Raw genomic sequence first — 27,278 nt, 5'->3', positions numbered from 1 at the left:
AAGGGGATCGGTAAGCAGCCAGCTTTGCCAGGCCCAGGGCGTCTTCCCAGAGGAGAGCGGGTGGGAGGGAGGGAAATAGGACAGGGAAAGGGACCGTGGGTGGCTGTGGGCAGCGTCACCTGGAGCAAAGAGGGTGCAGAGCTTTCCAGAGGGGCTGAAGGGCTGCAAAGGAGGTTATTGCAGGAGACAGAGCTGGAACGCTTGACTGCTGCTTGGAAGGACTTTGTCCCTCCTGGCTTTGGTGATCCAGCTGAGCTTGGAAGTACTCTTTCAACGCTTGGCACTGCCAGAGGAGCGTCTGCCTTATGTCCGTGTGTGCCTGGCTCACCCGCTCAAGCTCAAGTTGGGTCTCCAGCGGGCTCCTTTGGGGGTGTGTGGGCACAGCAGGTGCTTTTGGCCTGGTCTAGAGCAATGCCCTGTAGACATGGCAGAGCTGCCGACCCATGGGGACACGGGAGAGATTCCTCCTTGGAGGGGAAGAGCCAGATCCACCATAGGGCAACAAGCCCAGCGGGAGCAGGTGCCTCTGGAAAGCGAGCAGGTTTGCCTGGAGTGCATCTGCAGATGTGCTCCCTCTTACGGCTTGGTGAAGCTTTCTGGTGATGCATGTGCTTCCTCGGCCTTGGAGTTAAACCCGCTCAGCCCCGTGTCTGTGTTTCAGGCCCTCCTCGATTCTGCTCAGCTGCGGGATCCCCCACGACGTGGCGCAGAACGCCTTGCGGCTGAGCGTGGGGCGAGACACCACCCGGGCGGACGTGGACCTGGTTGTGCAGGACCTCATGCAGGCTGTGGCACAGCTGGACCAGGACCAAGCCCCGTAGACCCCAGGAATCGCTCCCCGGCCATCACCCAGGTTCTCGGGATGGGATTGTGCCCTGCTTGGTCCCTGGGTGCTGGCTGCTTGTCTCAGTTTGGGCTCAGGTTTTGGCAGGATTAGCTTTGCACCTGATGCCTAAGTCGAACTGACCCAGCCTGCAGTTTGTGATTGTGGATCAGACGTTGGGGAGGTGGCGGCTGGTGGTGGCAGGAGGAGGAAGTGGGATCACCCGTTTCAGCAGCAATGTGCTCTTAGGTCTGCTTAGCCGTGTATCAGCTTGCGCTCACTAGGATCCCGGTGGGGCTGGCACGGCTCTGCAGCACGTGCGGCTCGAGCAGAGAAGCTAGCGCAGGCGCTGGAGGCAGCAGGGAGCTGTGCTGAGGAGGGGGCTTTGCTGCTTTGGGGCTGGGGCAGCTCCTCAAGAGCTTGCTCAGGACTCCGTTGTCCCCACTGCATGGTGCAGGCATCCGGGGAGTGTCACTGTCGGGGTGCCCCTTACGTGCCAGCACATACCCAGCTGGCTGTGTGCTTGCATACGGGCATGTCAGCACGATGGAGTCTCAAAGCTCGACTCCCTTCAGAGCGTAACAGGCGTGGAAGCCATAGGAGATGGAGCCTTTTGCCCTGGTTGCTTTCCACAAAGGAAGCTTTCCTGCTGTCTTATCCCTCAGAGGAGGAAAGACCATCTGCCCCAGAGGGAAACGAGCAGTTGACAGAAGCACAGCAAGATTCTGGGCTGGGAACTGCCCTGCCCCTGCCAGGGCCCGAAGCTGCCAAAGGGTTTTTTGGCCGGGAAGGTGTTGGGCACGGCTTTCCCAGCACTGCGTTGCGTTACCTGCTCCCCTTCCTCCTGTCCTTCCTACAGTGGGCAGAGCTCCTGTTGCCGGCTCCACGTGCTCCTAAAGGAAACAGAGTTGTTGCGGCAGCCGTGAGTGTGCCAGCACCCGAGGAAACGTGTCTTCCCTGCATGGCCCAGGTGGTCGCTCTCATCACTGACACGGGAGGACACAAGTGTCACACGGATTTGGAGCGTTGCCGGCTGGGCTGACTGATGTCGGGGAACCTGGTCTCCCTGGGTATTCATAGGAATAAAAGTGGTTGCTGCTGCTGTGGCTTTTTCCCAAGTAAAATGTATTTTCCATGGTGTTTTCCATGGGGCAGGCTGGACTGGTTGGGGTCATCTGAGCGATGTCTTTTCCCTCAGAAAATGCTTGTGTCCCAGAACAGAGGCACAGTCCGCTGGAGCGGGGAGGTGCCCGCTAGTCCTGGTTGACATGGAGCCCATGGACAGAGATTCTTAGACGCTGGTCTTTCTCTTCGCTAGCCATACATTAGCATGGCCAGGAATACTATTTGCAACCATAAAATCCTGGGGCTTTTTGTAAATCTAATTTCTAACTGAAGCATTAGGACCCAAGCACACTGACTTAATGTGACTGGATGCCTGTCAGGCTGTTCAGTGTTACCGCCACTGCTCACACCTCAATCTTTTTCCTTTTTTTTCCTCCCTTGCATAATAGTCGAAACCTCTTTTAGAAAAACTGGTTCCATAGAAAGAATATTGCTCTGCTTTGGGGCAGATCTTTTATCAATCATGGACCTTATAGTTCTTGGGGACCTTTCTTTCACAGCTGTGGCACAACTGGAGATCAGGTTTTCGGGCTCTCTTTCCCCCACGGGAGGTCTGGGCTTCCTGCATCAATTCAGACAGAAATTTAACCACAAAGCACAACAAGCTTTACTGACTTATTCTTTATACACACAGGAAATGCAGGTTTTAACCACAGAAATATTAGCATTACTTCATTTAGAATATTACAGCCAAAGCATAAGAAGTGTTACAGAGGATATGAACGCTCTGGTTGACCATTTTAATGGTTTTACTGTTCATTTTCCTACCACCACACTGTACTGGAATGAGAGTCACTAGTGAATCCCTCTGTCTCTGCGTTGCCTTATCCAGGGAAGGGGAGGAAGAACATGCCTATGACTTGGCCTGCACTTCTGTGGGCCAGCCTGTGCTTCCACTCACGCACCCTACGTGCTGGAGACAAACAGCCTTTTCTCATATGACAAAATGTCAGTGGTTGTACGCACTAGAACAAATTCACCTGTCACGGAAGCCTGGAAATACCAACATTGCTACATCAGCTGTGAATTTAAACAGCAGAGAGAGGACCTGGCCACTACGCTAGAACACCACAGAGTTGAAATATGTTACTTTCACGCGGTCACATAGCCAGAATCAGACGGCAAAACCACAATTCATTTAATGGAAGAATCCACAATCTCCTGATAATCTTGTCTTCCTAAATTCTTCCAGGACAGTTTATAACACGCAAGGAAAAAAACACTAACCAGAATAACCGCTCCCCCGACAAGATCATAAGCACCTGGGAAGATCCGCAACACGACAAGCTGCAGGACCATGGCGATGACTATCTCCAGGTGCTGTACAGTGCTGACCAAAGCGGGGTGGAACTTGCTCAGGGCATAGTAGACCCCCAGGAAGGCTGCTGTGGAGCACAGGCAGATAGCAAGGAGATAGCTCCAGGTTTCTCCATCCAGTGGGACGATTGGCTCTTGAAGTAAGAACATGGTGGACGCTCCCCACACCGTTCCCGTCCAACTAAAGGTGAATAGTGCTGTCCACATGCTGATGTTATCTTTGATTGACCTATAGACTATCATGGAGAGAGCAGTGGTCAAACCTGCCATAACGGTCATAGTATAGCCAAAAGCTTCCTTCCAGGTGCTCAGCAAAGAGTTTTCCTCCTTAGCAATGTTGGGGATCATGACCAGACAAACGCCAAACACGCTGCCAACTACAGTAATTATGTCTATGTAAGCCATTCCTTCATCTATGAGTAAAAAAGCCAAAATGGCACTGAACACTGTAGTGGTAGCCCTCCACATAATGGTCCCATTGCTGGGGGGAACTATAGAGAAGGAGGTATAAGCACAGGTAATAGAGATAACATTGCAGACCCCATAGAAGAAGAGCCGGAGTCTGTAGCCTTTGGGGCCAAAGGGAGGCTCATGGTAATAACACACAACAGTAATGGACAGCACCTGTAAGACTGAACGGATGAAAATTAACTCTAGGGATGGCACTTTGGAACGATCAGAAATTAATCTTGTAATGAGAGCCACACATCCGTGAGCCACGGCCGATCCAAAAAGGACTACCCACGTTTTTCTCGACTGCAGTATATTTCCTTCAGGAAGATGCTGGGATTGCCCGATCTCATCGGGTTTTGGCAGTTGTGCTGGCTGAAGCTTGGTGTCTATTGTACCAAAAAAGGTCCTTTCTCTCTTTTTCCCATCATTCAGTAGTCTTTTCTTAGGATTATCCTCCATAAATACTCCAGTATCTTCATTAACATCCTCATATCCCTCTTCTCCTGGCTGGGGATAATGAGAAGTATATTTCACTGTTACTGTGTTGGGATGAATTTTCACTCGCTTTTTGACTGGGTATTTTTGGGAAGACGTATCCATTTCCTCAGACAGACCTCCTGGTCTTAAGAAAAAAAATGGAGAAGCACTGTTATTTTTATTTAATGAATAGCGAGAGATTCACTAGTATGTAAATGCTGTTAGTGTTGACAAGCTATTTTTATCAACCAAGTCCAAGTATTAGTAGATGGTTCTTGGTTTTGCTTTCATTTTCCGGTGAGTTACTGCTGGATACCTTTGATCGTCAGGCCATTTGGATCTCCTTAAAAGCCAACTGTGGAACTTCATTTTAGTCACTAGTTTTTGAAAATGACATATATTCTCATTATGTATAGTATGTATAATGCATTCTAGTATATTCTCATTCTAATGAGAAAGTTCTCTTGCTAAGCTTTTTGGACAGTAAATACCCTGTAATTATGAATTATACTTATTGTTAATTGCTCGCTGACGTTACAAGATTACGGAAGAAATTTGGCTGGAGGAGATGACTGCCTTGTTTCTAAACTGACAGAGAGCAACACAGGGAAACAGGGAGTATCCCAGAGCAAGTCAGCATATGAATAAACAACACATTTTTGAACAATACTTTGACAGTGTTAAAAATTCCTCCTCCTTTTCACAACCTTTTATTTCCAGTGATTGATTTTACAACAGATTTGTTCTTCAAATCTGATTTTTTTTTTTTTTTTTAAATGGGGAAAATTTAGAAGGGCTGATGCAGACTACTAACCAGACCTTCCCGTCGCACATTTAAAAACCACAGCCACAAAAGCACGACCCTCCTGTCTCCTACTGAAGGTCCATTTCACACTACTCAAGCGGTACGAGCTCTCCCCTCGGTGACACACCACCGCAACACACGCAGCAACACGCCTGGCGCTGCATGTGTCACAACGGCAGCATCAGCCTCCCACAAGGAAACAAGCAAGCAATCCCTTCACGCACCCGGCCTTCACCAGCACAAACGCCGCTTGGTTTTCGCTGTCGCAGCGCGTGTGGCCTGCCCACGAGGAGCCCACCTGTGGCCTTAATTCCCTCCAGCTCACCGCTGAGCGTGCCATTGCTGTCCCCAGGCCCAGTGTGGCAGCACTGGGTCAGTTTAATTCAGGCACGGGGATGTCATTGAGATTACTTTGTTTCCGCAGCACCCTCCGCCATCTGCGCAAGGAGCCCTTCCAAATGAAGCGGCAGCGGGAGAAATGCAACCTTCCCTGCCTTCTATTTGCCCCAGCAAATAAACACACACAGACCTTACCTGCTACTGAGAGATTTAATCCCAAGCCAGAAGGGGAAAACACCTCTTGGTCATCTACATCTTTGTCCGGGTGTCTAAACAGAAACAGCAGATGCTCTCAGATATCAAATTGGAAAGGTTACAATCGTCTCAGCACAGAAAGCAATACCCAAGGGAGGCATGAAACATTCTGCTTGTTTTTCCAGGCTAAAAATCTGAGAAGCACTAGCATGCCTTTGAGGCCATGCTCCTTGGGAACTGGCAACCCTGGTGCATCATTATGAAAAAAACACCACCACAAAACCCAAAAAACTTTAGACGGAGAGAAAGCAATCAGTGTCATCTTGCCAAAACCACTCCTCAGCCATCTCTCAGAATTATCGACGGAACTAATCCAAAGAACAAGTGGTGGTTTTGTGAGCGTAAGGTTCCTGCAGCTTAATAACAAGAAAATTCACCATCCCATGCCTGCTGTCGTGCCTCACCAGCGCTGCGGAGGAGAGGGTGCCCAGGAGGACCCATCCTCCCGATCCAGTCATCCGTCCCCAGGAGCCGAGCCCAGCCCTGCAGGCAGCAGCAGTTTGGCCTCTGTGGTGGCAGGAGGGGATGGGTACGGACAACCCTGCAGTCCTTGTCCGTGGGGAGTACCCAAGCACCAGAGCAGGTGGGTCCTGAAGGTGCGAGACCGCAGCCGAGCGGACGCTCGGGCTGAATGGCACAGTGGCAGTTTGTCAGGGAGACCACAGATCAAAAGGCAATGTAAAAGTGGGTGCAATAGCTCTTCGCAGAAATACTTCAAAAATATCACGTCCAGGTTCAGCCCTTGCATTTTCTCCATCCGTAATCCATGACAGCCAAGCACTGCTTGTGTCTCCTGGCAAAAACAATTTACATAAGAATGGGACATTCTTCCTTTTTCCCTCACAGGCTGAGTGTTTATTGAACCCCCTGCTACACCGAAGCTAAGCTGTAGCCTACTTCTCGCAGGCAGAGTGAATCCCTGGCAGGGATTGCGATGAATGGGAGTGGGGAGAGGGGCAGGCATCGAGTCCCAGCTCTGGAGGAAGGCAGCAGCATCCGTTTGGACCTGCGCAAGTAAGCGAGGGATCCCGGGGCACCACCTTACTCTTGCTTTTGCAGACTACGCTCCCAGCCCTGAGATACCTCACTGAAGCAGAGATCGGTAGACGTTAAGAGGGTCTGGGGACAAGAAACACCTTTGTCTGCTCAGGAGGCCTTGTGTTAGCTCTTCTCCTGTTCACGTTTCTGCTGCCAACCCATTTTCAGCAGAGCTTAGCTGAAAAAACAAAGCGTACCCAGGACGCCGCTAAACGTTGGAGGAGTACTCCAGAGTGCCCATTGACGTGCAGTTTAAATACTGCAAGAAACCTGAGAAGAAACAGCTGAAATGCCAAGGAGAGTACATTAAGAGCGCAAGAGCTGGGTATCAGCTGCACTAGTGGGCAGTTCAAACAACCCATCAAACATTTAAAAACACCCTACCAGAAATCTACCCCAGCCTCACCTGCTACTTGCACTTTTTCTTCAGGTAAGTTGTTAATTTCAGATTCTTTTAACATGCAAATGCAAAATGCACTGAACAAGTCCAGGAAGGCAGTGATTTTCACACGCGCAGCTTTTCTTACCTAGCATTTTCACTGTGTTACTAATTCACAATTCTGCCTTGCTGTCCCCACATCTTAAAAAAATTAAGATAATCTTGATTTAAGCACAATATATGGATCAGGAACAAAATAAGCAGGAGGAAGAGACGACAAAAGGTGCACAGCACGCATTATTATTAGAGTGACAGTGGATCTAGCCTGTATAAACTCAGTCGTTTCACTAAGAAACAGCCGAGTACACGCTACAACTATTGGTTCATGAAAACAAAGCCAAAATAACTAATTTTTTACTATTAGCATAGAATGGTAACTCTTACTTCCTGAGCTTAGATTACATTTTCTTTCAACAAACATAGAAGAGGGTATAGAAAAGAGACAAAATGCAGTTGCAAATTTAGTACTGGGCCTGTGTAACATATTCAGAGATCTCTCTGGAGGAAAACAATAGATCACGAGCACGTAGCTCAAAATGGCTGTCCTATACAGACGCCGTGTTCCCTCCAGTGTTCTTCTATCCAGCACTCCCAACAGTTGGAAGGGCTGGAAAGTGGAAGGGCAAATGCGTAAGAAATGAGAAGGCAGGAGATGAGAAGTAACAAAGAACAAAAAAATACCAGGAGTGCTTAAACCAAAATTTAGTTTTCTCTACTAAATATTGAGTATATGACAAATGTTACGCCAACTCACACACAGCACATTTATTTGTACTCTTTGGTGACCTTGCTTTTCTTAACCAGTGAGAATTTCAATGGAGACTGAGATTAGTGCATATCCCAAATCCATTACGTTTGTCCCAGACACAAATTTAAAATAAACGGACATCAGCACAGCCTATGCAGAAAACTTGCTACTTCTCTTTCTGCTAGTGCCTTCTGTGGAGATCACATGAAGTTTTTATTTTTCTTCATATCTGGAAACATAAAATGGTTTATTTGCATTTTCTATGAAAAACATAATCTGATTTTGAATCAAGTTTAATACAAGGCTGAAGGTTAGGCACTATGCAAAATTCTCATGTTCTATAACAAAACAAACATTCCCCAATTCAAACGACAACCTGGGACACCCATTTAAATTACCAGCTCATGGAAATCACTGACTGCCAAAGCATGAACCCTGTTGTCCCATGGGCGAACAAATAATCACAATGAATTCAATAAATGTCACAAATCGTTAATAGAATACACACCATGATTTCTTTCAGAAGAAACCCCCCCCAAATACTCCCCTCCTCCCCCCCCAGTCACTACACATACGCTGATTAGCAAGGTAGAAATAGGTGATTATATGCTGCTTGACTACTGGGGCGTGGGAGGGCTGAGCTCTCCTTCTTGCCGTGCCTGAAGGAATTAAGGCTTTGAGGTCCGACTGGTGATTCTAACCACCAATTTTCAATAAACTCACAGAAAAATACTCTCATCTTCTGCCAGAGCGGTCAAAATCAGTCAGCCGACTGAAATGTTATTACGAAAGATTTGCAGACATGGCAACTGCAGTCCTTACGAAGCCGAAAACAGAAGTCAGCTATCCCCGTGCTCTGAAAGGCAGGCCTCGCAGAGATGTTCCTTTGCCTCTTCTGTGGAAAATCCCCCGAATCCTGACCAGGTTAGTTAAACTGAGGTTACCAGGGGGCTGTAAGCAATCTCTATAGGATAACTACAGACTAACAATTTTCCCTGAATATTATACGTATGAAAGACCCACTCCATCCCTACAAACCCATGCAACTGACTGAACTTGTGCCACCTTCACTAAGCACTGGCGTGCACAGTGCGCTGACTTCTCGCAACGCAGGTTTTTCTTTAGATTCCTTATCAGGTGCAGGAAGATCTCCTGTTTCAGCACCCTCTCCATTAAACCACCATAACCTTGCTGGAGATTCTTCGGTGCTCGATAGTTCAGGGAGCTGCACGTGCCAAGGGATCTACACTCATGTGATGTCTGACTGGTGTAACACAACGTGAACCAAGGGGGAAGAAAAGGCAACACAAGGTGCGCAGCAGGCAATTAAATGTTGGTATCGCTGAAACAGCCTACGTTTCTGCGATGCTTTTAAACTACTTGATAAGGCGCATGCTGGAAAATCAGAGTACCTTTTATCTTTTTAGCCAGACGGTCTGGCTATATCAATCAACTTTATTAAAAATATATGCAAAGAAACTCAAGTCTTTATTAAAATTTAATGAATAATAAAAGGTATTTAAGAAAATGAAAGAGCAATTATATGAAACGAGTTTTTAGTACTTAAGCACAAGAGCAAACATTATACACAAACCAACAAACCGGTATTCCATGTCTTCAAATTAATCGAGTCACGTCCAACAGCACTGCCTAAGGGAATAGCCAGTACACCCTTCACAGAATTCAAATATAAACCCTACACTTAAGCCCCATGAATTGTCAATACATTCCCAACAATATTTTGCTACCCAAAACCCAACCTGTATTTGTGCTCACTCGCTAAAGCTGCCACACGTGATTTCAATGGGACTATATGTGACACCTTTAATTTCCCTTGCTTTCACTAACCTATTCTCTTGCTGTATAAGGGCTCCAAATGCATCCGGTTCCATGAAAAAATACTCTTCTCTAATTTCTGCATTCATGTCTGTTGCCTGCTGCAACTAATACCTCTGCAGCAGCAATACTTGCATTAAGTGATTTTGGAGGAGCCACTTTGCCTGCAAACTTCCCATTCCAAAAACCCTAATCTGAACAAACCCCTTTAGATAGCAATTCCAGGCATGAGGGAAAGAACGGAGAATACACCAACACTTAAATATAGTCTCCTACAGCATACAAAAATAGCTTGGCTAGACATAAGAAAGGCCTGAAACGGTACATTACAATGGGCTGAAATAGAGCACGAGGCAGCACATTCGGGTTTACTAGAACAGAGTACAGGCTCAGATTTATTTAAAGCCTACTGCTTGTGATCTTCTCCCAACAAACTGCATAAAACCTGGCAAGGCAGCAGGCTGGTGCGTGTGCGGTGTGTGCAGAAGGGCTTACGGGGACGGGGCTCAGGAGTTTTCCATGGAGGACGGCGCAAGTTGCGATGGCAACTATCGCGTTTGCGCCGCCGAAGAGAGGACAGCTAGCAGAGGGAGCCGGGCACCTCGAATGAGAGCACAGGGAGCAGGTTCAGTACGGCTTAAAAAGCCTGAGGGGGAGCAGCAGCCCCGCGCGGTGGCCAGGGCAGGTCTGGCGTCTCAGCTCCGAGGGAGGCGGACGAGGGGCTCCTGCTGCTGGGGCTCCTTCCCCGCCGGGCCCTTCCCCCGCCGCCGGCTCTACAGCCCCCCCCCCCCGTGCGAGACTCGCCCGCTCCCGCTCACGAAACACTTACCGGTGCCGAAAACCCGCCCGGCGCCGCTGCCTCAGGCCGCCGCGCCCTCAGCGGCCGCTCCCCGCCTCTCCCATGCCGGGAGGCCCCCGGCCCCCGCCTCAGCTCACGGGCCGCATCGCCGCGGCCCCGGCCCACGCGAGCCGCCGAGGAGAGGCCGTCCCTCCGGCGCCCGGCTGGGCGCGCAGGCAGAGCGCGGCAGCGGGCGCCCGGCACCGCCGCGGCCGCCGGCTGGGAGGGCGCTCCGGCTCACCCCGGGGCCGGGGCCGCGCCCTCGCCGCCTCACGGAGCCCGGGACCACCCCCCGGCCCGGCCCCTCCCACGGTCTGTCGCGACAGACGACCGCCTCAGCGCGTGCCCCCCGCCCGCCGGTTTCCTGTCGCCCTGGCGATGCCCCGCCCCCTCAGCAGCGGCGCTAGCGGCCGCCTTCCGCCCCGCCGCCGCGCGCGGGCAGCAGCGGCGGGGCGCATGCGCGGCGTTTTCGCGCGAAAGACGTTTGCGGGGCCGCCCCGACCCGCGGCGCCCCCGCTCCCCCCCCCCCCCGCCCCTCCCGCCCCCCTTCCCCGCGCGCGGCGGCGGCGGCGGCGGCGGCGGCGGGCGGGCAGTGGCGGCGCGCGGGCGCCAGGGGGCGCTGGGGGTCCGGCGCGCGGCGGCGGCTGCGCCATTGGCGGGTCGGAAATGCCGCCAGATGGCGGTTTAGGATTGCGGCTCCGGTGAGCGCGGCCCCCGCCAGCGCCGCCGCCCCGGCCCCGGCCCGCACCCGCCCGGACCCCGCGCGCCAGCCGCTCCGCAGGCTCCCGGGGTGCCGCCCGGCCCGGCGCGGCGCGGCCCGAGGTGAGCGGGGCGCGGGGGAGGGAGGGCGCTGAGGCGCCGATCCAAGATGGAGGCGCGAGGGGCGGGGGCAGCGGGCCGGGGCCGCTCGCTCGCTCGGTCTCCGCGGCGGCCGGGCCGGGAGCGGGCGCTGCCCGTGCGAGGAGAGAGGAGAAGGGGAGGGGAGGGAAGAGGAGGCGGCGCGGGGCGGGGCGGCTCCTGCCGGAGCAACGGGTCCCCCGGGCGCGGCGCTCTTCGCCGCCATCTCATTGTCCCCGCCGGGGCTGCCGGGGGCGCCGGGCCGAGCTCGGCGGCCTCTCCCGCTCCCGGGCCTGCGCCCCGCTCCGGGCGGCGGCGGCGCTCCCGCTGCGCGGCCCAGGGCCGCGGGGGCGGCCCGGGTGGCGGCGGCGGCGGCGGCGGGGGATGCTCGGGCGGAGCGGGGGTGGCGCTTCCGCCGCGCGGGGCACGGTGGCGGCGGCGGCGGCCCCCGGCCGGCCCGGGCGGCGACGGCGGCGGAGTTGGTGCCGTGGCCTCGGGGAGGGAAAGTTGCGGGAGCTGGTGGGCGGCCCGGTTCGGCTTGGCCCGGCCCGGCCCGCCCCGCCCCGCCACCTGGGCCCGGCCCGGGGGAGGGCGGCGGGAGCGCCCGGGCCGCCCCAGGGCCGCCGGCATCTGGCTGGCGTCCAGGGGGGACAGGCGGGGTTGTGGGGGGCACAAACCGGGGGGGGGGGGGGGGGGCAGTGTGGGGCTGCAGCCCCGGAGCTGGAGATCCCCGTCGGCCCGCTGCTCCTGTGGCTTATCCCCAAGTTGTTAGTGCGGTGGCAGCGGGGCGAGGGGATGGCGGGGGGGCGGGCAGCCCGCCTGGCCTGGGGGCGAGAGGCCGCCCCTTGGCTTGCAAAGGGGGGACGGAGCCGTGCCGTGTCGCGGTGGTGTTTCCCTGACCTTTGGGGTGGGAGAAGCAGCGTGCTGAGCCCGGGGTGGCTGGCGGGTAGGTTGGACCGTCTGGTGGTACTGGAGCTGGGAACCGTGGCTCCAGGGAGAAGCCAAGTGTAGGCAGTGCCCTCTGACCACTGCTGGGAGGTGGGAAGAGGCAGAAACACCAAGCTGGGGTCCTGAGCTGTTGGTCAGCAAAAATAACAAGGGTTCTGCTTGGTAGGAAGGCTGCTGGGGTGGGTGCTGGTGACTTGGTGACTGGCCTACGCTGGGAAGTGGTGGGCAGCCACACTTCGCTTTCTCTGTGTTCCTGGGGTGGAGTGGGGAGTGTGAGCGGTGGTTGGGATGGAGTGTGACTTGGGAGAAAGAAGGTGGTAGTAGTATCCGTAGAGCAACTGAAAGGGATGTGACTGCCAATATCAGCATCAAAAAAATTAGTTTCTGGTGAGACAGTGTGAGTTTAATTAAACTAAATTGAGCTGCTTTGTAAGTATTGATGATTTCAGTTGTGTTCCACACAATTTTGTGGTACTTGTAGCTCTGTAGAGTTAGTCTAGTAATAACATTTATTCAGTTGTTGAGGAACGAAAAGCCTTCTGCAGAGCACACCACTAACGCAACTGTTCTTAAATTGTGTCATGTTTGGTGTGATGGATGACGTTAATGTCTGGATTCAGACATCTTAGGACTTGCTTAACTTTTCCATGTTATTACACTAGTGATAGGGGCGGTATGGGAGAAGGATTAGTCCAGGTTTTCTGTATCCAAAGCAGTTTTGCCTTGTCTAGTGAGGTTTTTTTGTTCATCTGTAGATAGCAAGGTCATTCGATGAGCGTTTCTGCAGTATAATCCATCAATGCATGAAGAAATCACTGGGCCACAAGGCAGTCTATAGGTTGCCTGTCGAAAGGTGTCCTGACTACAGGAAGAAGTTCTTACTTTTACGGAACTAGAAGCCAGTTTGTTCGTTCTTTCTTTGTGACTCCGCTGTGATGAATTTTTGGTGGATAGCCTGAGACAGTACACGTAGTGGGTGCAGAGGTTTTTTGAAATGGCAAGCCAACCCGTGATGCAGCAGGATTTCCTGGTGAGCAGGAGCGGGGGGGCTAACTCCAGGGTTATGGTTAATCTGAGAGGATGTAATTTTTACTGGCTGCTCAACACAGAGTGTTCAGTTGAAATTCGTGGTTGCTACTGCTGACGGACATGCTTGTTGATTTACAGCAGTTGGAGGGGGTAGTGGAAAATGGTACTTTTCTGGAGCCGAATGAAAAGTTAGTGCCGGTTCTGGAGGCTCAAAGCACCTCTTCTACAACCCCCGTGTTTAAGGACTGGAGCACGTGGCAGTTGGCAGCTCACGGTCTCTGGTGGTTCCTAACATTTTACAAATGTGCTGAAGTTGATAAGCTGACTATGAGAGACAGCATTTATGGCCGAACGTCCACACACAGTATCCTGTGGACGGAAGTTGTGAGGGCAACTAAAACCTTGTTGGTGACTGGGGTCTCCAAGCTTTTCAGCTACTGTCTCTCTCCACAGCCTGCCCTTTGTATTGTGCAAATTTTCATGTGACATCTACTGAAACTGCAGTGTGCCTTTTGATAGTTGAGAAGGTTCATGAACATTAAATGTTTGGATGCATTGACAAAATGAGTTACTTGGGACGTTCAGAAACTCAACAAGGGAATATTTTTGATTTGAAAGAACCCTTTCTTAAAGAAGAACATGTACCTCAAGTTTGCACTGGTGACTTTGGATTCTCTCCTTTCTTTCCCTTTGTTCCAAAGACTTGCGCTGATATGAGGTGGCTAAATGTTGGTATTTTAAATATCATTTCAGTAGGCAAGGGAGGCCAGAGAAGTGTAAGGATGCAGTGGGACAGAAATGCTTAATTATGATGACTTTAAGAAAAGTCCTTTTACTGGGATAAGAACATATATGTCTTTATCGTAACATTTGTAAATTGTTTTCTGGTAAAATGCACAAAAGGCTCAAACACCCTGCTGAAAGTTTGAAAGTGCTAGTTCTGTAGTTAACGCGAGACATACTGAAAGCAGCAAACTTGTCGTCTTGTCCGCTTAAGTTGTGCAGGAGTGTTAAAGACTAAATTTGGATGCAGTGCTATTGAATGGGTGGTCGGCCTCTCAGAGATCTGGCTTTCCCCATTCTGCACCTTGAAGTGCCCAAGCCTTCGGGTGAGGCTCTGGCTTCTGATGCTTGGAGTCAAAACCAGAAGGTCATGCTGAAGTCTGGTGCCGAGATAAGGATGCGCCTTAGAAGTTCTGAAGCCGATACATCAGATTTAAAATGCCAACCAAAATCTGTAAGATAATTCATGCTTTTTTAAAGTTTTGGGGGTTTACTTGTAGTCACTCAAATTTATCACATGGAGCTCTGAAACTCTCCTATTGCAGATTGCCGTCTCCTCTTGCTTGCAGTGCCACTGTGTTTGCTCATTTGGCTAAAAATAGAAAGGAGTAGAGTTGGTTTTCTTTCTTGGAAGAGAAAGAGAAATCCTACAAAGTTTGAGTTCACCAGCAGATAATGGTTTTGTTGTGTCTATCCAGGACATCTAGAGAGATACTTTATTCTTAGCAATATTTTGCTTTTCCAAACTGATTTAACTGTGTTGGTTTGGGTGTTGAACATGTGATCAGAATACAAAGACATAGTTCTTTGTTCTGCTAGAAAATAAGGGTTTGAGAGAACATTATTATGACCCTCTGTTGCAACTTCTCAGTCTGACAATATGCTTCCAAAAACAAGTGTTGTTTTGGGAAGGTCCACACTAATTTTTTTTTTTAAGGTAGACACCACCTTCAGCTGGCTGAAAGAGCTGAAGAGAAGGAGCTGCAGAGGGAATCTTCTCCTTAGTTCTGACTTTGTAGCTGCTTGCTAATTTCTGACATCCTATTGAACATCTGAATGTAGGTAATGATTTCACCACTTGACAATTTGTGTGTATCATTTGTGAGAGAATACCCACTAACTCAGGTCCTTTCGCTAACGTTAGAAGGAACCATGCTCCTGGTTTTGATTGTTTTGCAATGTTGCCTCATTTGCATCTCTGCAGGCATTTTAGTATTTTGGAAGATCTTTTTTAATAATAACAGTATGCTTGAGATAGCAGGATGCCTTGGGCAATAGATTCATCAGGGTATCTTTATGGAACCCAAACTGTATCACATGTATCCTGTTTTGAACTTGTAGGTTCAATATAAACTTGATAAATTTGGTAACTCTGCTTTCATATTATCCAATATTTAAGCCACCTTATTTTGGAAGAAAATGCCCATTTATAAATACGGGTAATTCCGTATTTGGTACAAATGGTGCAAATACAAGGTTTTTCATCCTTTCAGGCATCCGACTTTGATACATGCTGCTCTCTATGTACCCAAAGATGGAGAGTGCTGGCTAGCCACGAGCTGCCAAACACTCATTCCATGATTATGATGCTAGTCCTGCCCAGGGTGGATTTGTAGTCTCAGTCTTAAAACACGCAAAAAGGCATTGGTTGCACAACATCGTTTGGTGGGACAGGCCTCTTGGCCGCAGTTGCCAGCATTATTAGACACAAGAGCTTGATGTGGGAGTGTATTCTGAGTTCCAGTCACACAGTTATTAATCATTTATTGCAGAATTAAGAGCAAGAGGTTGAATTCTTAAGCCTGCTCTCCCTCAACTGAAAGGCAGGTTGTTTCAGGTGGTTCCCAAAAGTAATGTTTTACTGGAAAGCAGCATGAGGCAACATCCAGCCAACTGTGTTCCTTGCTGTGCAGGATTTCAGCAGGATACGTGCTATTTATTCTATAAATAAATCTAATGAGTCTGTATTCTGTAACTCTCCATATAGCAGACTTGTGTTATTGGCAGGTTAGCTGAGTGAAAACAGTGTTGACAGATTGTTCAGCTCATAGGAAAAAAATATTTCTTTGCGGAGTTACATAGGAATAGACTTGTGTGTCAGAAATGTTTTAAATATCAAATATGTTTCTACAATAAAATAATAAAAATCAAAACAATTCATCTTGGGTGCATTTTTTTTTTAATATAGTAGAGTGATGGTGTTTTTTGAAACAAAAATCAAATGACAAGCTGAGAATCTGTTTGCTCTCCCCCCCCCCATAAGGGTTTGTCTCTCCTTTTTAGGGTTAGAATCCCTGAAGACTGGGAAGATAGCAATGTGTTAGTGTTTGTAAGCGGAAAATAAAACTTCATTTGCAAATGAGTAGCGAATTCCATCTTAAATGAGTGATAAATATGCCAGTTTTGCCTTGTTATTTTCTTAGATCTGTTCACTAGGACCACAAGAGCTTGTTCTTGCCAGTGGAATTGCACAAGATGGTTGAGCTGATCTGCCAGCCTGCCACAGCTGAGAGAGGAATCTCTTTCTCCACAGCTGCACAGTTCTTCCCTTTCCTTTGTGCTAGTGCTGCTGCTGGCTTGACTTTTCCTTGAGCTAGTTGAATTCCCTACCTGGCAAAAAACGTCTGCTTGGGAGGGGTATTTTTCTGCCAGGTGAATGAATTGAATCAGGCCATCAGAGTAAGGTGTTGCTAGAGGTGATGCAAGGTCAGTGGCAAGAATGTTTTTGGGGAAAAATGGTTCGGGAGGTTGAGACCCTTGCTTTTTCAGGTGGGAGATTCAGATTGACTCGGCTGTGTGCGCTCGCCCTGGGTGGCAGTGTTCAGTGTGGAGCCCATCACTGTGTGTGTAAAGTTGGGATTCCTGTGGGTAACTCTCTTACCTTTACAGAATTCCCTTTGCCAGCTCTGCTGTCTGTAGCCTGTGTTCGTTCTTCTGTTCTTTGCGGCTGGTCCTGTCTGCCTTATCATGGATAACTTGGTGTCATCGATAAACTGTTAGCGTTCACCTCCTTTTCCAGATGTAAGAATGTCTCAAACAATTTCGGCTCCAGCTAATATGCCTGTGGGACTTCACTGGTGGCCTTACTCTATTGTCAGAAATGACCATTTGTTTTGCTCTTTGTTTCCTCTCTTTTAACCAGATAACCTATCCATGCAAGGCCTTTTATTGCCATGGCAGCTTAATTTCTTTAAGAGCCTTTTGTGAAGAATCTTGTTAAATGTCTCTCTTGGAAATAAAAGCAGGCTTTATCAAGTAGAGTCCATTGGTGGGTGGGTAAGGGAGATCTTCTAGAGAACTCCTGTAGGTTTGTGGAACTTGACTTTCCTGTACAAAAGTCGGGTTGATTTCCCTCTCTAAATGCTGTCGTCTATTTAGCTGTCTACTGATCTATCTTCTCGAATAGTTTCTACTAAGTTAGGCTCACTAGACTGTAGCATCACAAAGTGTTAGCTGAGAGAGTAAACACAATTATAAATTGTGCTCAAGAGTAAGCACTGCTTCAAGCAGTAGAATTTTTTGAAGGCTGTTTTCTTTTGATTCACTCTTATGTGGCTTGGTGTCTAATTTTGTTTTTCCTGTAGCCTTACTTTAATAGGACACTGCTTGGGGGAGAGGAATTAAGACTCTCTCAGCTAAGAAATGAGTATTTTTAAAAATGTAGAGGAACTTACGTATTTTGAGATCTCAGTTTTCCTGAGTTCGGTGGAAATTGGTCCAGGGACTGACAATTATTGGTAGTGGGACTTGGAGAAAAGGACAGAGGGAGAAGGATATGCATGCAGAATACAGTCATGTAGGCCTGTTTCTGTTGGATACTGAGCTTAAAAAAAATCCCAAACGAAACAACACGGTTGCAGTGATACTGTAAAACAAATAATATAGTACTGGGAGCATGAGTCACCACTGTAGACATTGTCCTTGCTTACAGAGCTGAAGTTTAAGGGTCTGCCTTCCTTTGACTACTTCCAAACTGCGCTCAGCAGTCTGTAGCATTTGTATTCTGCCGTACATAATGCTCTGAGAATGAAAGTGTGAGTGAAGATAGAGAATTAAAATGGTGAGGATAGCTACCACGCCTTTTGAAGGACTTCTCTGAAACATTGCGACATTTTGGGTACTCTGCCCTTTTAGTTACAGATCATTGTTTGTTCTTCATCTCCTTTCTATTCCACAGTGCCAGTGTTTTTCTTCAGCACTTTGAGGCGTTTTCTATTTTAGCACTAGCTGATTGTTCTACTTATATTTACATAAATCAAATAAAATTCGCCTATAACGTGTCCTTTCTCATCCCTCTAAAAAGGGTCAGTATAGCGGGTCAGAAGAAATGGCATAATTCTGTGGGTTTGTGCATATCTCTTGCCTTCCCCAGTCATATGGGTGATTTTTTTCTCTTTAATATGTTTTGTTTCTGTAAGCTCCATTTGGAACAGTTTTCTCTGCCAAAGTAATAAGATGAAGCTGAAATTTAATTCACGTTTCAAAATGTTTTAGGGAATTTTTGAATACTAATTATTATGCTATTGTAGAAGACACTGGATGCGTTCAGAACCTGAAGAAGAGGAGACATGCGGAATATTGTACTATTTAATTAAAAATGGCCAGTCTGAATTATGGCAGCGCTGTCCATTCGCTGAGGTGGAAGAGAGGACAGTAGGTTGGATGGCAGTGACAACTTGCGGTTGGGTCCTATCAAGTATCACCAAAGTTGGAGTGTAACGAGTGGAACCGTCGGAGTGCAACGGAAGGAGGGAGACTGTTCTGTACAGCCTGTCCCACGGCTTGAAGATTTCCTCACTCTGCTGCACTGTTGTGAGTGAGTGGGAGAACACAGGCAATGGAGTTAGTCAAATTTCAGGTATAACCTATGCTACCGGCACTATCAGAAAAGGAATGGAAATGAAAATGCCCCACTTCTCGCATTTTTCTTAGTGTGTTTCAATGTCGAACTGTTATACTTAGTTTTCTCCCCAAAAGAAACCAGAGAAGCTGCTTGTCTTTTGCTTTGCAAAAGAAAGTTTTTACGCATATGCACTTCTGTTGTGTTGGTGTGTGTAACTATAGAGCACCAGCGTTATGGAGTGAAAGCAGTGATGCTGGGTTTGTATGTAAATTCTTATTGCCTGAGGTGGCTATTGAATTGTGAATTTCTTGTCTTTGAGTTGAAATGTTTGTTAATGTCACAGCCATTAAAGCTGGTAAAACAAACTTTTTCCATTAGTATGCCTTACTTTTCTGATTTCTCATTACTGTTTGTTGATTTGGAGCGTGTTGGTGTCCAGGTAGAAAGTTGAGAGGGAGAAGACAAGGGCATTAGTGAGGAGTAAGAATCAAGGGAAGCAAAGTGTCACATTTGGGGGGCAGGGGGAAGAATTGTCAGTTGTAGCTGCCATTATTTCCTAGACATTTTCCCTAGGCAAATGCACTGTTATGAAACTGCTAAAACTTGAAAGTGTATCCTTTTCAAAACCTTCAGAATATTTTCTTAGAGATTTCTGCCAGGACTTCGTCCGTGAGGAGCGCCAGGCCTTTTGCAAGAGTGTTGTCATTCACCAGCGTCACCAACAGCATTTGTGCAGAACTTGGAGTCTCTCCATGTAGTGCCAGGATATACCACCAGTATTTTCTGTAGTAAGTTCTAAGGTATTGCTAGGGTGTGTCACCGATGTAGTTCATTTTATTGTGAAATACACAGCTAAGAATAACCCTTTCACATCTTAGTTGCCCATAAATTTTTGGCAGTCAGCTCCTTTCTTGTCTGTCCCTCAAACAACTTCCTTGACCTAAAGTCATGCTTTGATAACACCCACATCTAGAGTTTAACTATTGTATCTGCCCCTGTCCCGAAGGCAATGTGTTGCTCCTTCCTAAGTCATGTTTGCATTCAAGCTTATGTCAAATGATAATGACTTTCTGTGACAGTAATCACAAAAGGTATTCAGCATGTGGGACAATCGGCCCTGATTTGTAGTTCCCCAGTTCTGATCTCTTCACCTACAAGACTGGTAAATGGCAAATAGCACCGTTGCTAAATGTTACAAAGTGCCATTAGATTTATTTATACTGTTTGAATCCTGAGCGTATGTGCAGGTTCACTATTACAGGCAGAGGCGAGCATGACACAGGGAAAAGCTTATGGAACTAAGCTATGATGGAACAAATACATAATTGAAGAACATGGGAATGTACAAAAACATTGACTTGCAGCTCACTAGAAGAAGTAATTGGCACGGTGAGCTCCCTTTGGACCAAATGAGGTGATGGGGTGAATGAACCAGACTGTTCCCATTGCATGCTGGTGGCAGCTAGTAGAGAAAGTGTCATGCAAAGTAGCTGCAGCTCCTGCAGCTCCCTGCTTTTCTTTGAAGTAGCGTGTTTTATTAAAAAAAAAAAAAAGCTAGCCTTTTTAATCTCTGGTCAAGCTATTGCTAATATTTGTTGCATGCCAGACTTTCAGAGATGATTCAAAAGAAGGTGTGTCTCAGGTTAGTTTAAGAACCATACTGTTCTTCCTGCGAGCTCCTGCGTCTGTCGTTACTGGCAGAGTTCCCTGAAATCGAGGCTTAAGTTGAGAAGACAAAAAGCTGTGGTGAACAAAGGAAAGAACATATTGGTGGAAGGTTAGAAATGATCTGAATGTTGTCTTACTTTCACCAGACTTTCCTTTTTCACAGCAACAAAGACCAAAACTTTAAGACACATAGAACAGCCTTGTTCATATTTTTTTCTTAGATGTAAGTTCAGGCAGTTAGGGACTTTAGTTGCTGGGGATTTTTTTAATCCTGAAGGGGAGCTTTGATTATTACATTGTTATAGATGGCTTAGATGAGAATGCCTGTGGTTGAGATTGGTATTGTTAGGCAGTTATTCAAATACTGTTTCCAATAATATATGCCTCTGACAAACAAACCATTCAGACTGGAAATTTCTGTATTAGATTTTTAGCTGCAGACTGATGATTTTTGTTGTGTTCCAACAAAAATTATTCAAATTAATTCTTGACTATGAGATTAAGGAAATATTTTTGGCTGTGGTAAGTACACTTTTTTCCTAAGGATTTCAGTGGGAAACTCCTGCTGAGTTTTGCTGCTTTAGGGTAAAGACCTGTAGTTGACATGTTCTGTGGCTTTAATGTGATAGCTGTAAGTTGTTGTTTCAAAAAAAAAAAAGTCCACATGGCTTGACCAGTTTATAAGTGTCTCAAAACAGTAAATGGTAGTTTGGTAGGGATTACAAGATATGTTTTTTGGAGTGGATCTGCGCTTAGCAGATTTCATTATTGTGCAGATTTTGCATAAGGAACAGCTTGCATATGCCACATTGGGAGTAACCTACACTGTATCCTTCCAACTCTGTCAGGAAGGACAGGAGTTTGACAGACATCAGTCTGTTACTATGTAAACATAAGCCATTCCCCGAACACCAGACTATCTTAAGCATAACTTCCAGGGTTTGAAAACTAGGCTTCAAATTCTTTGTCTGTTGTCATTAAGTTGCTCGAAGGCAGATCTTGCAAATCGGGTGTCTTTTGTGCTATATTCATGTTTCCTCCAAAGCATGCAAGTTACTGAGAGCTCAAATAATGAACAAATGTTTTTTCTAACTTTGTTTAGGAGGGAAGATTTGTTTTGGCTGAATTCTTCCAGAGCAACTTAAACAGACACCAGCATGGGAAAATTAGTAAAACTAGCAGGATATAACAACATTTTTGTGCTTGGGTAGTTTAAAATTTCATAGTGGAATATGAAGTAAAAGAACAATGTAAACTGCTTTTAACCTTGCCAAAAGCTAACTGATGATGTCAAGAACAGAATTGTTAGTGCTTCAAAGTGCATTATAAAGCTGAGCAAAGGTGGCCATATATAGAACGTCTCAATTTTTCTACAATATCCAAGTGGAAGGTTCCTCTGTTGGGGAGGCGTTTGGTGACTTCATTTGTTGCATGGGTATCAGTGCTCTCTCTGGTGGAACCCAGTGGCTCTAATACCATTTTTTCCCCTTAATTCTAAATATCCTCATCATATGTGATGAGGAAAATTGAGACCGCCCTGCCCCCTCCATATTCTGTTCCTTATGATCTTTGTTCCTTACTCTCCAGCTCATGAGAATTTTCCTGTATTACCAACACAGATTTAACCTTGCAGTATGTTTTCTTGAAGACCGCTACCCAAAACATTCAAGTGGTTAATAGTTTCATGTAATATCTGCTTTGCAGTCTTCTACACCTGGCTTTCAAGTAGAAATACGCTATTATTTTGTCCTATAATTATTTTCCTTTAGAAACAGGAGTTTATTTTTGAAAAATTGCAAAGTCTTTATCACTTAGATGTCTTCGTCCTCTAACTGGGACATCCTGTATTGTGAGAATATAAGCTATAAAGATTTTTACCATTCAAGTTTTATTTAATGAAAGAACTGGTATTGGGGAGACGGTTAAAGTGTGTTTATATCTAATTATTTTATTTGAAATTTTTCACTGATTTTTTTTTTTTTTGTGCATTGCTGGAATTTCTAGCGATATAACTCTAAATCCATGTTGCTTTTACAGCCACTAAGGCATATTAAAACTGTAGTGTTCTGAGATCTCTATCCAATCTTGTGTTTTACTGTAACAATGGACTTGTACTGGAGTGGTTATTTATTTACTTTTACTTTGGTGGTTCTGCCTGGGCTTTCTTTGTTCCTGGAAGAATACTGAACAAAAAAAGAATGAAGAGAGACCTTGAGTTAATCCCTTTCTCTGTCTTGAGGGAAGATCATTTACAATATTCTTGACAGATGCTTGTCTAATCTCTTAATTGCTGGAAATTCCGCTGCGTTTCTTAAGCAGCTTATTCCAGTACTTTATATTCTTACTGCTTGGTTTTTTCTAATGTTTAACTGACACATTTCACAGTAAACTTTGATTTTTCTTTGGTCGTGTCCAGCTATTTCTGATGTATCTGGATGTATTTCATCTATCATTTTTTTTCACCTTGATCTCTTCTCTAACACAAACTGTGTCTTTATATTTGAGTTTCCCAGTGTTTCCTCATAGGTCTTGTTTTCTTGTCTTCTGATCCAGTTCACTGCTTTATAGACTTTCTCCTATCAGTTCATATCTTGAAGCCTGGAACCCCAAACTGGGCACCCTGCTTTAATGCTGAAGAGTCTACTAGTGCTAGGTGGATTGTTCTCTATTTATTTTGAAGAGCTCTTCACAAGACTCCATTGCTCTGCTGTTATCCTTTAGTTCATGTAAGGCTTTGCAAGCAATCCCAGTGTTTGAGATTCTGCGTTAGCCTGTACTTGGTTGCGTATCTGGATTCACTCTTGGTTTCTGTCCCTGAGAGGCATGTTCATCCCTCTCACAAATGGAGGAATGAAAAGCGGGATGGGAACCAGCGTGGAAACCAATTGTCACTGGTGAAACAAATCGATATTTGCCCGTTAGTAAAAACAGCTTCCCCTATGTGCTTAGCAAGATGTACAATATAAACATTTTATTAGTTTCTTGGCTGATGCAATTTGATCAAAGAGGAGCTGCGGCTTTCTTATTGCTCTTGTCTAGGAGAATCAGGACTTTCCTTTTTGATGTTGTTGCCTGATGCAGTTGTCTGTGGTGTCATTTGATTAGCTGCAGTCTTCAATATTCATGAAGAGTAAGGAAGAAAGAGGCTGCCTTGTTTGTTCAGCGTCAAGCTGTTGAAAGCATACGTGGAACGTTGGTTTCTCTACATCCTTTGATTTCAAATGCTTTTTTTTTTGTTACTATAAAATGGTACAAATCTTCATGACTACTTCTGACAATACAGAAAGAGGATTTGCTTTTTCGTGGTGAAAGTATAATAGCAGCTTTAAGAGAAAAGAAAAAAGCTGGAAAAGAGAATGAAAAAATGTATGCTAAAAAAGTGAAAAAGGGATATATTTAATGTGAATGTAGTCTCTGGTTTTTACAGTCTTCCTCTAAAATTTGCCTAAGAAACAACTGTCTTCCAGCATGGGCAGTATTTGCAGCTTTTGTTTCTTTCAGACTGTAGGTATATTTTTGTACCAAGTAGGGATGGTTTGAGCCTTGAAACCATTCTTCTAGTTATGACTTAATTAGTGACATTTATTTATTAACTATTTGCATCCTGGCTTCTTCAAATAACAGTATTTGTTTCCTATCAATGTATAATCTCCAGTGAGTAACTTCAGACATAGATCTGCATTGGTACTATACTATTTTAAGTACATGATGATTTGAAACTCAGATTTCATTCCTTGTTTGCTTATTTTGAAACTGTCTCTTACTGTGTTTTACAACCTAAATTTTCTTGGGATTATTGGTAGAGGTAGGATGAAGATTTAGAATTGCAAAGGAACTACACTGTGTTTTCTAGGCTTTACTGAATTTTGTTCATTTAGTAGCTTTATATTGATAAACAAACCTAATCTTTTTTTCGTGCATTTTTGTTCTCAATTAGTGTTTTCCCACCTCTTTTTTTTTTTTTTTTAAGGTGACAATCACTGCTATCACCTTTGCTGCCCTTCTGTCACCCCCAAGCGTCTGCTTTTGACTGATTAGCCTCTGTTCCCTCCACCCTTGTCGCTGCTTCCTCTACGAGCAGTTTGGCTCCTGCTTGGAGCACAAGGTCATCTGCCTGGCAGGGCTTAGGGGGTTGTTCCAGGCCATGCCTCCAGTAGGGAACAAGTGCTCTATACAGCTCCCAGAATAAAATAGGGGATATTGTGCATTTCACTTAGCAGTTACAATGCTATCTGCATTTGCCGAATCATCAGTAGCTGCTAAGTTTGTACTTTTTTGGGGGGAAACACATTGAATGAATTTGAAATTTGTTAGCAGTTGGTTTGTCAGCAGATGAACAAGTCTTTCAGTAGTGAAAAAATGAAGAGGACAGAGCTTGAACAATCTTCCTTTCCTCCTGAATGTCCTCTCTTTGTAAAGCTACAGTTCCCGAGCAGTGTTAGCTGTATGTTGCTGTGCTGTTTCTGTGGTGGTGGTTGTTAGTAAAGGCATGTTGGAAGACAGGTATCTCTGCAGGTTAGAGAGTAGTTTGTGGTCTAATGTATAATAATTGTGATACTGAGGTTTGTTTGGGGGTGGAGAAGTAGTTGGTGTTTTGATTCTGTACTTCTGTGGCAACCGCATTTCTTACTGTGGCTCTCAACCTAATGGAGCATGCTTTGTTCTGTAATTGAGCATTTTAGTAGATGTAACAGCATATAGTACAGAAGTAAATGATTTCTCAAGTAATCTGGCTAGTTCTCTGAGAATATGGGTTTCTTCCCTATCATTGCAATTGGGAGACCATCAGTACTTGGTTCTTCAAATGTACCACCCAGGGAAACTCATCCTCCATGATTGTATCACTTACCTTACCAGTATGTCACCTTTTTTAATAGCCTAGGAAGAATCTAATCATCAATCTCTTACTTTCCTTTCTAAGAGCTCTCAAATATCCAAGGCAAAAAAAAAAAAAAAAAAGTGGACTGCTCTCTGATTTCTTGAGAGTTTGGCACTGTATGTGTATAAGATGCTTGAGCTTTATGTGTTTACATCAAAATCCATTCAGTCTTATGGCATCTTTCGCTCTGGTTTCATGAATGTAGCACACAATTCCACTGCCAGTTTCTATTCTGCTCTGTTCTGTTTAGACTTTGCAAGATTTTGAAGAATCCTTTCCTTGTTCAAGCTCCGAAACTGTTTTCCTGCCCCTCTGCAGTAATCTAGAGAGGTTTTTCACAGTGGCTGTATATGAGTTCTCAGTTAATAGACTTGGTAAGATTCAGTTTAGTTTTGAAGCCAAAAAAAAAAAAGTTTGTGCTTTTGTATCACAAACTTGCAGCTCTTCCTTATCTGAAATTAAAGTAAGAAATTTAAGAAAAAGAAACACTATAATAGAGTAGAACAACAGCCAGTTGGAAGGGGAAGCTAAAAGACTAAATATGGGTATAACAACTCGAAACAGAATTTCTTGCTTCTGACAGCAAAGAACTAGATGGTTTGGTGTTAGGAGCAAGAATCTCACCAGCTAGCTGACAAAGTGATTTGTCCTTAAAATCATCCACTGTGGTTAGGAATTGTCTTCTTGACCTTAAGGCTTCATTTTCCCCTGTAACCTGGGGGCTCTGCTCAGAAAAGAGATGGCTGACTTTAAATGTTCATTTCAGTCTTACCTTGGGCTTGTAATGACAGTTGTTTGTGGATTTCAGGAAACCATTTTATATTTGCAAGTCAAAATTTAACTACCATACTAATTGTTTTCTCTTCCATTTCCCTGTAACGCAGTTTAATTTTATCCAGGTCTTCATCAGTCTGGGAGTTTGCAAGCAGATTAGAAATTAAATTGTACATTAGAGAACAGTCAATAATAAATATCCTTTTGAATGTTCACATGTAAATAAAAAGAACCGTAAACCCCCCTCCTATTAAAAATGATACTTTAGAATGTGTTCAGGTTCCCATTTTTCTAGTGAATTAAAATCTTATTCTGTTCTCTTTTTTTCCCCTTTGGCAATTAATCTGATATGTCATTCTCCCAGATCATTCTCCTGGTGTTTGAGTAAGGTCAACAGCTACTCAAAATGACAACCTTTTTTCAAGTGTGGCTGCCAAATTGCATTTTCATGTTTGAGAAATATCTGCTGTCTTCAAAGAAAACGTGGACACTCCTGTTACAGAAACATTAACCGTTCCATTTCTGCTCACTGGTGTTAATGAATCAGTGCTCCCTCCTTTGAGGAATAATTGAAAACTCATGGAAGAGGCTTTTGTACCCATTGGTAAGGAACTCATGAAACTTTTTTTAGCTTAAAATACGGGACTTTCTTAGCATTGCTCTCTGAATGCTGGTGAGATGTTTTTAGCTTCAGTGTGGGAAATTTTGCCGAAACTAATAACTGGCTCATTTTGCATTCTCTTAATCTGTCCGATATATCTGAAACTGGAAGCTGGCTGTAGTGACTGCAATTAATTTCTGAATAAAACATGGGCACAAAAGTGTTGAAGAGTTCCCTGAATTCTGACTGACGGAAGGTTCAAGTTTTGGGAGTGCTCAGTGTTGGGCTTCACTAGTGTTGTTCATTCAGAGGGCTGGCGTTAAAACAGGCTTTTCTTTAAAAGCTGCAGTATCCACAAGTTCTATCAGCCAGAAACAAGCCCTTGAAAATAGTAATCTTTAATCAATTGATACTTCTGTGGTG

At 45.8% G+C, this 27,278-nt stretch overlaps 2 protein-coding genes across 2 annotated transcripts in view; one reads left to right on the top strand and one right to left on the bottom strand.

Moving 5' to 3' along the window:
* Positions 1-2,431: 2,431 nt before the first annotated feature.
* SLC35G2 (solute carrier family 35 member G2) lies at positions 2,432-10,611 on the bottom strand. The gene is made up of 3 exons (XM_050902909.1): positions 10,485-10,611; positions 5,535-5,608; positions 2,432-4,340 (listed from the first exon to the last, which is right to left on the bottom strand). The coding sequence occupies exon 3, from the start codon at positions 4,316-4,318 to the stop codon at positions 3,083-3,085; it is 1,236 nt and encodes a 411-aa protein (XP_050758866.1). The 5' UTR covers positions 4,319-4,340; positions 5,535-5,608; positions 10,485-10,611; the 3' UTR covers positions 2,432-3,082.
* A 634-nt stretch (positions 10,612-11,245) lies between these two features.
* The window catches only part of STAG1 (stromal antigen 1), a 200,526-nt gene continuing 184,493 nt past the window's right edge, over positions 11,246-27,278 (top strand). The window contains exon 1 of the mRNA XM_050902898.1: positions 11,246-11,315. The gene's annotated coding sequence lies outside the window, so the exon portion shown is untranslated. The remainder of the gene's footprint in view (positions 11,316-27,278) is intronic.

The sequence above is a fragment of the Gymnogyps californianus genome, chromosome 10 (genome assembly GCF_018139145.2).
Source record: "Gymnogyps californianus isolate 813 chromosome 10, ASM1813914v2, whole genome shotgun sequence".
Classification (NCBI taxonomy): Eukaryota; Metazoa; Chordata; class Aves; order Accipitriformes; family Cathartidae; genus Gymnogyps; species Gymnogyps californianus.
The sequence above is the reverse complement of the archived record's forward strand: the minus strand, read 5'-3'. Positions and strand labels throughout refer to the sequence as shown.